The 15795-nt window shown below is 53.1% G+C and overlaps 1 protein-coding gene across 6 annotated transcripts; it reads left to right on the plus strand.

Annotated features, from left to right (window-relative positions):
- The first annotated feature begins 708 nt into the window (after positions 1 to 708).
- Positions 709 to 15168, plus strand: LOC122376143 (ATP-binding cassette sub-family C member 3-like). 6 transcript variants are annotated; one of them, XM_043355856.1, is made up of 19 exons: positions 710 to 1047; positions 2553 to 2637; positions 2952 to 3145; positions 3530 to 3706; positions 4067 to 4234; positions 4497 to 4677; positions 5992 to 6118; positions 6615 to 6689; positions 7413 to 7584; positions 7924 to 8010; positions 8296 to 8416; positions 9110 to 9330; positions 10601 to 10690; positions 11045 to 11135; positions 11470 to 11578; positions 12328 to 12865; positions 13189 to 13355; positions 13794 to 13988; positions 14333 to 15168. In XM_043355856.1, exons 1-19 carry the CDS (start codon positions 847 to 849, stop codon positions 14442 to 14444), a joined length of 3111 nt encoding a protein of 1036 aa, XP_043211791.1. In that variant the 5' UTR covers positions 710 to 846; the 3' UTR covers positions 14445 to 15168. The 6 variants fall into 6 exon arrangements, with proteins under 6 accessions (XP_043211792.1, XP_043211791.1, XP_043211788.1 ...); XM_043355853.1 differs by lacking the exons at positions 710 to 1047; positions 9110 to 9330 and adding exons at positions 1264 to 1680; positions 9514 to 9734; XM_043355852.1 differs by lacking the exon at positions 710 to 1047 and adding an exon at positions 1333 to 1680.
- The last annotated feature ends 627 nt before the right edge of the window (positions 15169 to 15795 follow it).

Genomic DNA, 15795 nt, shown 5'->3' on the forward strand with positions numbered 1-15795 from the left:
GTGGGGTGGGGTGGCGAGGGAAGTAATGAACGTGACTAGTGTCACTGCAAGCTACTTTATAATGCTTGTGGTATTATAGCCGGCTTCACTGGTCGTTAAACGTTTCAAAAGAAATAAAAACATTCAAAGAGGTGTATCGTTATTACCTCTATATCGTTCGGGCAAGGTCTGTTATTTCGGTCGCCCCACAACGCCCCACAGATCGATCGTTTCAGGCTGCATTTGACTGCCACTATCCAGCGAACGATGAGGTGCACTGTGTCGTCACTCGTCAGTAAATATACATCAGAAGTTTTCACAAACAGTCGACCAAAGTCACAACAATTCTGGCGTTTAGGGTCGAAATGGTCGATTTATCGATTTGTCTATCCGAGTTTGTTTCCATCGGCGACTGACCAACTGCCTGCTCTTTTAGCCAGTTTGTTCGGTTGGCGCGGCTTCTATACTGGTGACGAGCGTGTCCGTCTCGTCTGAAAAGCGATGCGTTTTACAGTTCATTTAGCCGGTAGCTCCACGGCAGGGGCGGACTATTCTAGCATTTAGTGCTGGCTGTTACGGCCGGCCGAGCCTTAAGACAATCAATACCCATGGCACGTCGATACTAGCACCTGACAACCGCTCCATATGCCGGTATTGGACTCCACACCAAGCTTACAAGACCCATGGAGCCGTCAATATCATCGGTCCCGGCCTCTGACCAGTATTCCTTCGAAGCGGGCCGGCTCATCATGACTTCTGAAGCCCATTGACCGTGTTCTGGTCCGCAGGGGATTCTGACTGTCTTGTCTGCAGGTTTCACTGACCACGTGCGCCACGAGTCTTCAGTTATCACTAACCACGTTTGCCATGTGTCTGCAGCTATCACTAACCACGTTTGCCACGTGTCTGCAGGTGACGCTGATCACGTTCGCCGTGTACGTGCTGACGGGCGACGACGTCGACCCCCACTACCTGACGCCCGACAAGGCGTTCGTGTCGCTCTCGCTGTTCAACCTGCTGCGCATGCCTCTCAGCTTCCTCCCCATGCTGATCGTCTTCACAGTACAGGTAGACGACGAGTCGCTGAGTCTCTGGGGCGCTGGTCAGTCCTGGAGGCTGCGTGGTCCTTTTTCCGGTTTTGGGAGTTGCCTTCGGGTCGTCTTTTGTCCTGGAAGTCGAGTTCCGCTGGCCTAGGTCGCCAAGTCTGGGTTGAGCTGTGCTTTGGGCGAAACCAGCGCCGGCCATCATTGATGCGTTTTGTGGGAATGTCTGTTATGTCTGGGCCTGGGCTTGACTTGACTGACGGGATGAGAAGCCGTCCCCAGAGATCTACGTTGAGAGCTGATATGCCGCAAGGCACTGTCTCAGATGAGCGGCTGTTGGGGTGTTCTGGTATCGTGTGTTGCCGTCGTCCGTCCTCATTTGTCCGTCTGTGTGTATGTGTGTGTGTGTCTCGTCCCTCCCCCTCGTCGGGCCGTCCCGCCGGTATCGTCCGGGCGTCCTCCTGTCGTCCGGCCGTCCGCTGTACGTCGTGCCGTCTGCCCGCCCCGGCAGGTCTGCCTGGCGTCGTTCGCCACCTACGTACTGGTCGACTCCGATAACGTACTCGACAGTCGGCGCGCGTTCGTGGCGCTGGCGCTGTTCAACGCGCTGCGCTTCCCCCTCTCCATGCTGCCCATGATCACCATCAGCGCCGTACAGGTGACGTCACGTCAGACTGATGACGTCATTGATCATTGGTGACATCACACAGCGGGGATAGGCCGGCTATGAGCCTGACTTACCGAGGGAATGCTGGGTAAATGACCCTGCAGTATTTTTTAAGGGAGGATTGAGGTCTACAAACCTACTAACATGCTAAAAAATAGAATCTTTTTAACTGCAAGCAACTTTCTTTCTGTTTTTTTTTTTTTAAGAATAAAACGACACTACATTTCGTTGCGACATTGTTTTTCTTTTCTTTTTCGCCCTTAGTTAGCCTTAAGGCCTCAACACATTTTTCAGCGTTTGTCTGTAAACAATTTTGTTTTCTCGGCGCATTTTTCGCACTGCCCCGATGCAATTAACACATTCCTTCGCATGCTCGGCTGGTGAGTTATTACACTAAGCTGGTTATGTATTTGTTGGTCTGCATGCTGGTAGCTCATGTTTTGCTTCTGTAAATGCTTTACGTTGCTTACTTATGTATTATTTCCCGTGCATAGGTATTAGTCCTGTTGTTTTTCTTCTTTCCTTTGCCTTCTTTGATTTCGTAAGAAGGATTTTGAATCGAATCATTCGTCCCCTTGTTTTTTTTTTTTTTTTTTTACTACTTGATGTTTGCTTTGGCAAGCTTATCAACGTACTTCCATATTCGTAAATTTGTGTCAATTGCTTATTTGTTGATTTATTTGGTTTATTTTCCTAAGCCCCTAAGAGTTATTTCGATGCCTTGTATTTTCTGAGGAAGCCTGACTAATGCCTTTTAGGCCTACAATGTTTTGAAGTTAATAGATGGCCATTCAGTTGAGTTCGTCGGCGTCCATCTTTGCTCATGACTCACCCTGCTAACTTGTTTATTCCACCGTTGCCAGGCCAACGTGTCGCTAACGCGTATGAACAAGTACCTGAACAGTGACGACCTGGACGACCAGGCCGTGTCTCACGACACCACCGAGAGTGAGTGCCGTCGGAGTGCCTTGGGAGTGTCCATTAGAGTCCTTCGGAGCCAAGAATCTGTGGAAGTAGTCTTACTTTTTACGTTAAAAGCTTTTGCGGGCAGATGCTACCCGATGCTGGTTGGAAAGAAGAGTGTCTCTCATGCTAAACGTTAGAGGTTTTTGTTAACCTGACGGCTACGGTGAATCTATTATGCATAACACAGTAATACAATAATTGATAGGAATTAAATCGTCCCGGGGGCAGACTGTCGAGCCCTATCCGACCCTGTATCGCCTGTCTAACCTCTGACGCCTCTGACGCTCCCTTCACAGGTGATCCGGTGGTGGTGGAGAACGGCACGTTCACGTGGGACCCCGAGTCGACGCCCTACCTGCAGGACATCAACATGCGCGTCAAGGAGGGCAGCCTGGTGGCCGTCGTGGGCACCGTCGGCTCCGGCAAGTCGTCTCTGCTCAGCGCGCTGCTCGGAGAGATGGAGAAGGTCGGCGGACGCGTCAACACCAAGGTACGGCGGTCGGTGGCGGGACGGGGAAGGGCTGAGGGACATGGGTTATAAGCCATATCCTAAGGATATAATTTAGCACAGAAGGAATTATAGTATATAGGTGGATATAGTATGACGGAAATATTCACCGACAGCTGAATGAATTGAAATTGGAGGCCCACGTGTTTATCGTTGTGAATAAGTGCCGTGAACCTTATGTTTGCAGCCAACGAACTATGTGATCCATTTCATTCAATATTGATTCTCCATTACCATTCATTACCATGATTAATGTTTCTCATGTTGTGAATGGTAAAACCGCCTATACCATTGGGTGTGTTTTCTGTTTCAACTGACTGGGACAAATATAGCGCACTGACCCATCCCCGTCTATGTGCACCACAGGGCAATGTGGCGTACGTGGCGCAGGAGGCCTGGATCCAGAACGCCACGCTCAAGGATAACATCCTGTTCGGCCGCACGCTGGACGAGGACCTGTATAACCGCTGTGTGGACGCCTGCGCGCTGCGGAGCGACTTTGAGATGCTGCCCGGCGGAGACAAGACAGAAATCGGCGAGAAGGTACGAATTTTGGGGAAAGTAGAGTAGTCGCACGGCCTTGCTCAATGCTCATGACTGCAGGGAATTATGTAGCCGCAATATTGACAAGATTGCAAGCTTCGCAACATGTTCGGATTGTCTTGCAGTGTGCACGTGGAAATAAATACCGAAGCTTAAGGCTAAAAGTTAAATCTCTCCATATGCCGTTGAGTGGATGGATGGCAGACTTAAGATTACTTCCAATAGGCAGACTCATGGTACAGATGACCATTTCCACCTGTGTGAGCTAGCCTTCATAGAACGTTACTCTCATACTCTGACCATATTGTTATCTCCCTGACCGTTGACCTCTGACCTCTGACCCGCCCTCTGCCTCCACAGGGTATCAACCTGTCTGGTGGCCAGAAGCAGCGCGTGGCGCTGGCTCGCGCCGTCTACAGTAACAGTGACATCTACTTCTTGGACGATCCGCTGTCGGCCGTCGACTCACACGTCGGAAAACACATATTCGAGAACGTCATCGGGCCCGAGGGTATGCTCAGCAAAAAGGTCAGTCTGCTGTGGTGATGAGGAGTGATGACTCCTGGTCCAGCAGGGAGTCATGTGTCTTTGTAATTTCTAGCAGCTCCATCTGCTCGTCTGCTGAGCATCATAGCCGGGAGAATCGCAAGCAAAACGAATAAGAAAGATTCTCGTTTCTCTCCGTTTTATCCACTGATTCTTGTTTAACATTGTCCTTCTTTTGTTGACCCGCGACCTTTGATGTGGGACCTTTTGTGACCTGTTCTAAGCGGTCTCTCCCTTCTCACAGACTCGCATTCTGGTGACGCACGGCATCACCTACCTGCCGTACACGGACACAATCACGGTGCTGAAGGAGGGCCGCGTCTCGGAGACGGGGCCCTACAAGCAGCTGATGGACAACAAGGGCGCCTTCTCCGAGTTCCTGCTCCAGTACCTGACAGAGGCCGGCGAAGACGAGGACGTAGAGGGTGAGAGAGATGCGGCATGTTCAGTGACTGGGGCTTCTGCGACGGATGTAACTTCAGTGATGTTAGGGAATGCAGGGGAAGGCGAGACGAAAGTCGAAACTAGGCCTATGCGTGGGGATCGAAGTTTAATGTCCAAACTCTAAATTATAGCCATCAATTTTAACACTTTGTGCTGGTTAAGCTTCGCATCACCCCTAGCCATGATTATCGGCTGATCCTCCGTAATTCACAACTGGCGTCTGTGGTATCTATCGGCGGGGACACACGGGACGACTCAACTCCGCCGCCGAACCTCCCGTCTTCTATTTCTCACTGCCGCACTGTGCAGGGTCGAACGGCGGACCTGCGCGCGCAATTCCGTCGGACAGAGGAGCGGGGGCTCCCCACCGCTCCGTCGCTCTACCTCTGACTGCCGAGCGCATAAGTACAAAACTCTCGACGATCCCACAAACGCCGAGAAGCAGCGGAGATCACCCTTTTTCGGGACGTAGTTATAGTCCGGTTCGGGCGTAGTTTTGGTTAGGAAGTCGTATTTTTGTTTCTTTGGAAATGATCGAAGGCTACTACGTGGTACCGATGCGCCTCGTTTGGGGTTATTATGTTTGGTTGGTGACGGTTTTTAAGCTTCAGTTGGTGAAGCTCAGTATTTAAGGATGACGGTTCTCAAGGCAAGAACCTGCTGCATATTTTATCAGACGTATTTAGTTGTAGTTCAACTCCCATCTAAGACTGGGCATTTGGGGGCTTGCTAAGAATACTCTGCTCATCAGCATGTTTTGTGAAAAGTTTCTAAGGAGATCAACTACACCTTTCCAGTGACATTGGACAGGAAAGTGAGATTAGTTCATTTGATGATCTAGGTATGGAGTTACCGGATAAAAGGATGTTAACAAGATTGCAGTTGGTACACATCACAGCGAGTCTATTTGTACCGCCTCCGATTTCACCTCATCAATTCCTTTTACAACTGGGCTACGCAGCTCACATACGCAGCTGACTCGCTGAGTTTTCCATCTCGCCTATTCCGACTGCGAACTCTATTTGCTATTTGAGTCGTACACATGTATCGCTCAATTCCAGAGGGTGATTCCGTGTCAAAAGGGATTGACGCCAGGAAATCATCGGTTCTGTGCATTGTCAGGCCTGCGCCGTGGCATTTGGGGTGGTTCTCAATGCATTCGTTCGATTCTCTCGGCCGCAACCTTACTATCAATCCACCATAACTGAACGTGTATCATCATACCTAAAGGTGGCCTTTGAAGCCTCTGTTCTTCCCCTTATGTCTCTCTTCACCTCGCCTTGTTGTTTCGACAGAACTGGATGAGATCAAGCACCAGCTGGAGGAGACTATGGGCCGCCAGGAGCTGCAGCGACAGATGTCCCGCGTCAAACGCGAGTCCGAGTGTCCCAGCGAGGACGGCAGTATACCGGAACTGAAGAGGTGAGCGGACACCACTGGGCTGGTGTGAACTGGGCTTTACTCGACGGAAGTGTGGGTGGAGGGGTTCACACACGGTGTCTGTTGGAGGTGGAGGTGCGAGTGTAACGGTGATGGTTTGTTGTGTTAGGGTGATCCTACAGGGCGATGCCAGGTGTTGGTGTCAGGCTATCCTGTCCTGTATAACTGGGTTTGAAATAACTGGCGAAGGTGCGAACTAAAAGCATGTGTTTTGAGTGAGTGAATGTGCAGCTTACTGCCATGAAGATCCTGCTGATATTGTGTGATGTCTAAATTGGTGCTTGTCTAACTCTTGCTTCTGCTTTCGGGGTATTCGTCTTTTGGATGCGGGCTTCGACGAGTGATGGGCTTTCTCTCTTGGGTGTGCCGTATTGGCTGGTACGCGCCTGCTATTGTATCCAAGACAGTACCGGTTCCCGCGGCAGGCTTCATAACGTGCGCGGCCCATCCCCTAACCCTCCCACCTGACCGGTTACAGTGACGAGGTGACCGAACTGCTCGGCTCTCGGCACTCGATCACGTCGGTCCACACGATACAAGTGAAGAGCAGCAGGTTGGTAATGTTCACTCGGTCCCTTCCTCTGCGTGCTGCATGGAGTCTCTGCACGGCCACATACTCTGAGCCGATTTAACTATCGGCTAATATACCGACAGCCACAAAAATAGGAGCCTCACCCTATCACGCGCATACGCATCACACGTCATGATCGCATCGAAAGGCACATGATCAGCATGCACCATTCTATGCTGCTAGTTGCGTTCTGCCTTGCGCTTTGCATGGCGTCTTGCACGGGCACCTAATACTTGCGCAGCAGCGCTGGCTGCAGGCGTTCCCTCGCCCTGTCCGTGAACCAGCCAGGCAAGGAATGCCACCGGTGTAGCTGTCTTGCCGTCGGTGCTGTCATGTAGTGCAGAGACGCGACACTGCTGAGGTGTTGGATCTACAAAGGACGCCAGGTCTCGATATGAGCCGTGACGTGCCTGCGCTGGAAGAAGTAGACTGCTCGTGGTTAGTCTGACGATTGTGACCGCGGCTGCCGACTTGATGTTCAATATGCATACCTATTACCTAATTTACTGATGGCTTTAGCTCTAGTCTAGTGAAAGTTCCCGGCCCGCCACTCAGTTACGTTACCCACAGTATTTCGTCACAATTCCCCTTCTCTGATCCTATAACCTACCTAGCTACTGACTCTGCTCCATGCTATACTCCTCTGATATCACCGCCTCTGTCCCATCACCCGCTAACCCCTCCCCGCCGACCCCGTCCCTCCAGGTCGGCGTCTGTGATCAGCGGAGAGCGAAACGGCAGCTTACGTCGCCGTAAGAGCAGTCAGACTAAGGACGAGGCCGTTCAGCAGACCCTGCAGCCGCAGCCGGTCGCCCCCGCTACTGAACAGAAGGCCGGCGCCAAGCTGATCGAGGTGGAAAAATCCGAGACCGGAAAGGTGGGTGAATCTTTACGGGCACCGGTGTATCGACGTGGATGGTTTTCGACTGAGAATGGAGACGAATGTGGTAGGTCGTTGTGGTGAATGTTTTGATATAAGGACATGACTGTTAGACATTTAAGCAGGTGGAAGTACCTAACTCATGGCACTTATATCCCATTATTATTTTCCATTCGTTATTTCACATTCTGCCCCGTTTTGGTCAGTTGATTTGGTCGTATGTTACTGGTGTGTGTTATTCAATTAGCTCTCCGACGTTTTTTTTTGTGTGTGTGTGTGTGTATGTGGTATAGATACAGCGTCTAACGCGGCTGTTTGCCCGCTCTGTGTCCACAGGTTCAGCTGGCAGTCTACGGGTACTACATGAAGTCGGTCGGCGTTTTCCTCACCATGCTCACCTTCATGTTGTACGTCGCTGCGCAGGTACGAGTGGAAACATGTAGGGGGAAGGCCTATTAGTGTTGTAACCCTCCCACTGTCTTCCCTAGTCTCCTTTTTTGTAATCCGTCATTTGTTTGCCTATAATTGACATTGTTTGATGGTAATCATGAATGTTTATTGCTTCACACATTAATGTAGCCAGTTTTGTTTCACCGCCGGCGACACGCCAGAAGGGAAATTCTAATTTGGCTGCCTCTGTGAGTTCACACCGTCATCAGTAGTCGCTCTGTTCTCCTTATCTAGATCTGACCTCATTCCTCCCCACAGGCGTGCAGCGTCGGCTCCAACATCTGGCTCTCCAACTGGACTGAGGATGTGGAACACTTCAACGACACACACACGCGTAACGTCTACCTGGGAGTGTACGGAGCACTAGGATTCGGACAGGGTGAGTGGCGGCGGAGGGGTGGACGCGTGGACGCACGATACAAGACGATCGTGCTAGGTAGTGGCTGCCGGTAGCGGGGACCAGTGCTGGTCTTTGCCGTTCGTTGGCTGTTAACCTTGGTCAACCTTAAGAAGACGTGTGAATAATGTTTATTGATGATAGTCGCGGTATGAGTTTTTATGGATGTGTGCTTAGTGGAAGCGATAGAAGGTAAGAATGATGAAAAAGTCTGGTGTCTGCTTCGTGCTTTGTCTCACGTTGTCGTTGTCCTGATCTGTCTCCGGCTGTCGATTCCAAACTGCTTTGGTTCGTACTGCGTTACCATTACGCCCTGGTCAATGGTCGTCTGCCGTGTTGTCTAGTCTGTCAGTCTCCCAGCCCGTGTGCCTTGTCCTCCATGCCAGCTGGGTTGTAAATTTCATGCACCACCCCTCCGTAAATGTCCCATATCTGTCCCAGTTGTCGCTCTTCGCTGTCCTGCCCCTGTCTCCGCCCTTTCCCGTCTCGCCCCCTTCCCCGTCATCACTTATTGTCCGTCCACCCGATATACCCCCGTCCTCTGAACTGCCAGTGGTATGACGCCACTTTTCTGTGTGTGTCGTCCGGGTTGTCCTGTCGGGGCCGCTCCGTCCCGTGTTTGTCTGCGCTCGGGCGCTGCTCGACGCGGCCGTCCGGCTTCTGTCTGCGTTTCAGCCGTGTTCTCCGTGATGGCCGCGTTCTCGCTCTACACGTGCCTGCTGATCGGCGCCCAGATCATGCACTCGGATCTCATGCACAACGTCATCCGGCTGCCCATGTCGTTCTTCGACACCACGCCGCTCGGACGCACCATCAACCGCTTCAGCAAGGACGTGGACGTGCTGGACAACACGATGCCGATGGTGATACGTGGCTTCATCATGACCTTCGTTGTCGTAAGTGACGTTAGCTGCGGGCTGCTATAGCGCGATGCTAATGTGACAGCTATTGACTGACCAGTGACTATGCCCCTCCCTCAGTGAACCATGGAAGCCTGCCCCTCCTCCCCCAGGGTGACCCCTGTACCTCCCAGTGACCCGTGTGTGACCCCCGCCTGACCCTGTGACCTCCCCCGGCAGCTCTGTTCGTGCTCTTCCCGTCTATTGTGATGGCCTACGGCATGATGCGCGCGTCTCAGCTTCTGCATAGCCACATCCTGTCGCGGCTCTTCCACAACCCGCTGTCGTTCTTTGACACCACGCCGCTGGGACGTATCGTCAACCGGTTCAGCAAGGACGTGGACATGATGGACAACACGCTGCCGTTCAACATCCGCTCCTGGATTAACTGTCTCTTCTCTGTAGGTGGACGTTGACCGTGGCGGTCGGTGGACCGGAGCTGGAGTTTGTGTTCGCTGAAAGTTCGGGAGTGACGTGGGTTGTTGAGTCTGGTCGGAGACGTCGCTCATTTTCTGGGCATCGGAGAGCAGTGGGATGTCCTGATGACTCGGTGTTGGGGCCGTCGTCGTGAAAGTTGGAGCGTCTCGTTTCGTCGTGTTGGAATAGACATTGGTTTGGTGGCGCCTGGGATATGTGTGTCATTTCGTCCGTCCGAGAGTGCCGTCTGCATGTTTTTGAGTTCTGTCAGTCCGTCAATATCTGCCTCTCGTATTTCAGCGTTTCTTGCTTGGTGCTTTCATCAGTCCGTCCGCCGGTTTCTCTGCCGTCTGTGTGTAGGTGGCAATGCAGGCTCTCCGACGGTGACTGGTGGCTCGTCCTGTCAAACGGCTTGACGGAAAGGAGGCTTTATTTTCGCAGATCAAATAGCTACGAACGTGGTGGGGCGTACTGGGGAGATGCGATATGTTGGGTTCTTGTTTGGTCCGTCATAAATTGGGGTGGCCCAGTTTGTTTACCATCTATATCATGGGCTTTTGTCCGTCTCTGGGCGCGTTGCTTGCTTATTGTAGCAGTCGTTAGCAGCCTTACGTAAAATGTGTTTCCATTGAACGAGATACATGACTTGGCTGCATCATTTCTCAAACAATTTGTGCTGTGTTTTTTTTTTTAGTTCTCTAGGTTTTGATCACTTTGGGTTTCATGATATAAGTTCTGCTACTGCCAATAAGATTGTGTTTACTCAGTGCCGATTGTATTACGATGTGGCAGATCAGTGCAGTGCAGTCTGGCTAACTACTCTTCTCCCCGTCCCTCCCCCTTTCTCCAGGTGCTGGGTACGTTCTTTGCCATCATTTACGCCACGCCCATCTTCCTGGCCGTGGTGATTCCTCTGCTCGGAGTCTACTACTTCATGCAGGTCAGTCAGAGCAGGGTAAAACAGGGTAGACCATTGGAGCAGGGTAACCGCCGTCTGTCGGGGGGTAACGCTATCGCTGGCTGGAAGAAGGCTGGAATGGCTGTTTACGCAACGCAGGAACGAATTGAGCCTATGTCGGGAAGAGATAGATCTTGCGTAGCTTTCATGGATGTCACAACTACGGTGTCAACTGTACGTGAAATTGTACATTTCCTAGAGCGTATAACTTTGTCCAAGGCACCGAAGCCTGTTTCTCTCTCACATTTTGCCAGTGTAGCTGCTCGCAGAGTGGTCGTTGTCTCCTGATATGTCGACTATTAACGCTGAGACTGACGCTTTCTCTGTCCCTTGCAGCTGGTGTACGTGTCCACCTCGCGGCAGCTGAAGCGACTCGAGTCAGTCTCTCGGTCACCCATCTACTCACACTTTTCCGAGACCATCACAGGTTAGTGGCAGTGCAGTTCTGGCGGCTAGGTGTAGCACGTATGCTAAGCGGGACGAGAAACGCAAGCTGATGCGGGATGCCTAACCGGCTTGACTGCTGTTGTAGCGGTGTTGCATTTCATGGCACACGGAACATTTTCTTTGCACTCAGTCGCATCAGCTGTGGGTGAACAATGCCGTTGCCTACCGGTGCTTTGGCGCGCTATAATTTCCTTTGCAGTTAACTGCAGTTTCTTAGCTTATACAATTAGCGTTGTCAAAGCTCTGTTCTGTGCTATCTCACCCGAATTCTTAATCTGATGCCGTTTCTGACCTGCCCTTGTGTGTCCCGCCAGGCTCCATGACAATCCGCGCCTACGGCAAGGTGCAGGACTTTATGCTGCAGTCGGAGGCCAAGGTGGACGACAACCAGGCCTGCTACTATCCGTCCATGATCGCTAATAGGTGAGAACCGCGGATAAAATTACCACCATTGGTCACCAGACCTCAGACATATGGAGCTAAAGAAAAACTTGTCCCTGTGAGCAGCTGTTAGAGCTCCGACTCACCACGTACCCTGGACAGAAAAATCACTGCTAACCGGATCGCCAATAGACCGCCAATGGTCACAGGACTATACATAATCTTAGATTCATAGAGCACGGGAAGGCCGTCAGTTTCAGCCAGCAGATTCGGGCAACATTTCCAATGCGGCCTCCGGTTAGGGGAAGGCGGATGATTGATGTAGGTTCGTCTGGCATAACTACCTGCAAGGGGCTTGGGATTTCACCTTGTTCTTGGAGCGCATTACAGTGGTCCGCCTCTGATTACCTACTGCGTCGTCTCTCAGTTCAATGTCGTCACACGAATACCGTCTCCAATGATATCGACGTTAGGACCCCATAAATCTCAATCATTGCAATTGCTGTCTGTTCCAATTGGTCCACCGTCCAGGCTGCCTCGTCTTCCCTGACCTCACTGACTCAACCAGTTGACATTTCATCTCCCTCGCGGAACTGGAAATTGAAGCTCGCGAATGATTTTCCTCCATGTCTCTGTCTGACTTCTGACAAACATTTGTTCTCTCCCACTGTGCCGTCGAATGCAACACTGTGACCCCTGATCTACCTCCCTCCTCCAAGTTAACGTAACCGTTGTAGATGTTTCTCAATGCTCCGATTGTACCTGACCCCCGCTCTCCCTCGTTCCATCAGGTGGCTGTCGTTCCGGCTGGACATGATCGGCACCTGCATCACCTTCTTCGCCTCTCTGTTCGCCGTGCTGGCGCGCGACTCAATCGACGTCGGCCTGGTCGGCATGTCCGTCTCCTACGCCATGCAGGTGACGCAGACGCTCAACTGGCTGGTGCGCATGACGTCCGACGTCGAGACCAACATCGTGGCCGTCGAGCGCATCAAGGAGTACTCTGAGACGCCCCAGGAGGCCGTCTGGGTGGACGAGAGCCGGCCCCGTCCGCCGCCCGAGTGGCCACAGTCGGGCCGCGTGCAGTTCAACAACTACCAGACGCGCTACCGGCCCGGACTCGAGCTCGTCCTCAAGGGCATCGACGCCGACATCGCCGGCGGCGAGAAAATCGGCATCGTCGGCCGCACCGGCGCCGGAAAGTCGTCACTGACGCTGGCGCTGTTCCGCATCATCGAGGCGGCCGCCGGAGATATCACGCTGGACGGGATCCGCATCAGCGACATCGGCCTGCACGACCTGCGGTCCAAGATCACCATCATCCCGCAGGTGCGTGTCTCGGAGCGTCAGCGGCTGTGGCGCACGGCGTGTGGCGTTAGCGTGGCTGAGAGTTCTATTGCACTTATCATCTTTTGTCCTCTCGTATGCGTATTTTTAAAAGATGATTTTCCATCTTTATTATTTAGGCATATGACTGATTTGAGCGGAAACATTTCATCGTCATCCTTGTTCCTTTGGGTAGAATGTTCCTCTCTAACTCTCAAAACAAAATTTAACTTTGAAACACTTGCTCATGACACATCAGTTCAAGCGATACCGTTCATCCACACCCGTCTCAAATGTGACACTGGTCCTCCTCTCCTCCCCGGCAGGACCCCGTGCTGTTCTCGGGTACCCTGCGTCAGAACCTGGATCCTTTCGACCAGTACTCGGACGACCAGGTCTGGGCCGCCCTGGAGCACTCCCATCTGAAGACGTTCGTCAAGGGACTGGCCGCCGGGCTGCAGCATGAGATCAGCGAGGGCGGCGGCAACCTCAGGTCAGTGGCTGGGGCCCTGACCTCAGGTCAGAAGCTTGGACGGGATCCTAACCACACGTCATGGACGGGAAGGTATAGGGGGATCTAAGGCCGAAGGCTGCGATGGGATATCGACCTCGGGTCAGGTACGGGATCTTTTTGTAAGAGATATTATCCAATATTGTGGCCTAAATACTGTGGCCCAGTGGCTTTCGAGGTGCGTCGCTTCTTTACCATCTGACCTTCTTTACCATCATGTATCCGGTGGGCCGGCAGCTGAGCTGTCGAGTCTCTACTGTTCTGACCTGAGCTGTGTCACAGTGTGGGTCAGCGTCAGCTGATCTGCCTGTACCACGCTCTGACCTGACCTGACCCCTGTCCCCCACAGTGTGGGTCAGCGTCAGCTGATCTGCCTGGGCCGCGCTGCTAACCTGACCTGACCTAACTTGTGCCCTGCAGTGTTGGCCAGCGTCAGCTGATCTGCCTGGGCCGCGCGCTGCTCCGTAAGACCAAGATTCTGGTGCTGGACGAGGCCACTGCAGCGGTGGACCTGGAGACGGACGACCTGATCCAGGCCACCATCCGATCCGAGTTCGCCGACTGCACGGTGCTCACCATCGCGCATCGGCTCAACACCATCATGGACAGCACCAGGTACGGACGGAGGAGGGGTTACATCATCGGGGAGCTTCGGTTAGGGACGGGAAGGGGCCGCGTTTATCTAAAAGTTTCAGTAAGGCATAGGGAGGGTACGGGATATGCACCATTGACTAGCGTCAAGCTTGGTCTCGGGCTGTGAAGTAATTGGGATCCGTGGGTAGAAAAGTTGTGATGAATCGTCGCATGATGTAGGTGTAGCTCGGCGTGTTGGTTAAGCAGCGAATCGTCACTCACCCGGGGTACGGACTCGCCGAGTTCCTCGGTCATTAGACTGATGGCTCAATTGTGCGCTATGTTGTCCCTCACCCCGGAACTGACCGACTCTCCCCGGCCGCCAGGGTGATGGTGCTGGACGCGGGCCGCATCAAGGAGATGGCGCCGCCGTCGCAGCTGCTGGCAGACAAGAGCTCGGCCTTCTACAGTATGGCCAAGGACGCCGGCCTGGTATAGTGGCGGCGCGGCGCGCGGCGCGCCAGCGTTCTCAGGCAGCTGGGCAGCAGGGCGGGTCGGCCGGCCGCCGGCGGCCGGTCGACTCGGTAGCGGTGCCCGTACACCACTGTGACCTCCGCCCGGACTCTGTGTCTGCGTGTGTCAGTCTGAGTGTGCCTGTGTCGGTCTGATGAAGAGCGCCGCGCACGGCGGAGAGCGCGTGTGTATCGTTTACGCACTGTGTGTGTATGAAAAGCGGTGGAGCGAGTGAGAGTGAGAGACGAGTCGTGGACGATCCTGCCAGACGAGTCGTTTGTTACTATTTGTATCTGGTATTCGTCGCTCCCTGCGATACCTGTAGTGTTCTAGATGTGATGTGGCGACTACTTGATCCATGTATCGGGACTTGGCTCGGAGCGGCTAGGACTCCGGCTGGCGCTGATTGTTTGTTTGTGCGGTGCCGAGGCATACCGATGCTGCCAGGAGCTGGTGTCGAGTGGAGGATCGTTTGTGGAGTTTCGTGATGACGGATTAGATTGCTGGGGGGGGGGGGGGGGGGGCGATTTCATGACATTGTACCCGGATGGGGCCACGGCCACGAGTGATTGCAGTAGGCGGGTATTGACGTCAGGGCAGGCGCCGGAGGGGCGAGAGCCGCGGGCCGCGCGCGCCCCGGCGACCGCAGCGTTCAGATTGCCAGTGAAGACAGTCGCATCATCGAACTACAATACACGTTACTCGGTTATCCATGGTGTTTGTTCCTAAGGGAGTGGTGAGCTGAGGACCGTTATTGGAAAGCCGCTGGCAATGCGGGACGTCCCGGAAATCGGTTATCCAGGCCCAGCGGATTCTATGTTCGAAGTAACTCCTACATTACACCTCAACGAATTTTCCAAAGCCCATAGGAAAACTGTAATAAAACTGCACAGTGCACAAACAATACCTACACCCGATCGAACAATGCTTAACGTAACACTTGCTGTCCGGCGAAAATTGCCGGAGTAACTGCCCCCTGCTCGGGAATGGCACTAGGCCGACCGAGCAAAAAAAAAAAGGATAATGCGAGCTGTGGTTAAAAGTGAATCACGATTCAAGGGGTAAATTACCCTGGCTTTCCACTTCGTCCTTTATGCAGCGAAGGGGCGGGGCCATGGGAACAAAAGTGCAATCGGATTCATAGAAAGCAATGTAGCACTAGTGAATCATTTGTAAAAGGACTGTTGATACTGAATCCGAGTCTGGAGTGATGCTGGAAAGACAGGCGATGGGTGAACCACCAGTTTGCCTTTCTGCCACCGCGTGGCGCTCGCGTCGCCCGCTGAGCGGTCGGGGGACGGTAGCCGGCCGCGGCGGGGGCGGGGGCAGCGCTGTG

This window comes from Amphibalanus amphitrite, unplaced genomic scaffold (assembly GCF_019059575.1).
Source record: "Amphibalanus amphitrite isolate SeventyFive unplaced genomic scaffold, NRLGWU_Aamphi_draft 002030F_arrow, whole genome shotgun sequence".
Taxonomy (NCBI): domain Eukaryota; kingdom Metazoa; phylum Arthropoda; class Thecostraca; order Balanomorpha; family Balanidae; genus Amphibalanus; species Amphibalanus amphitrite.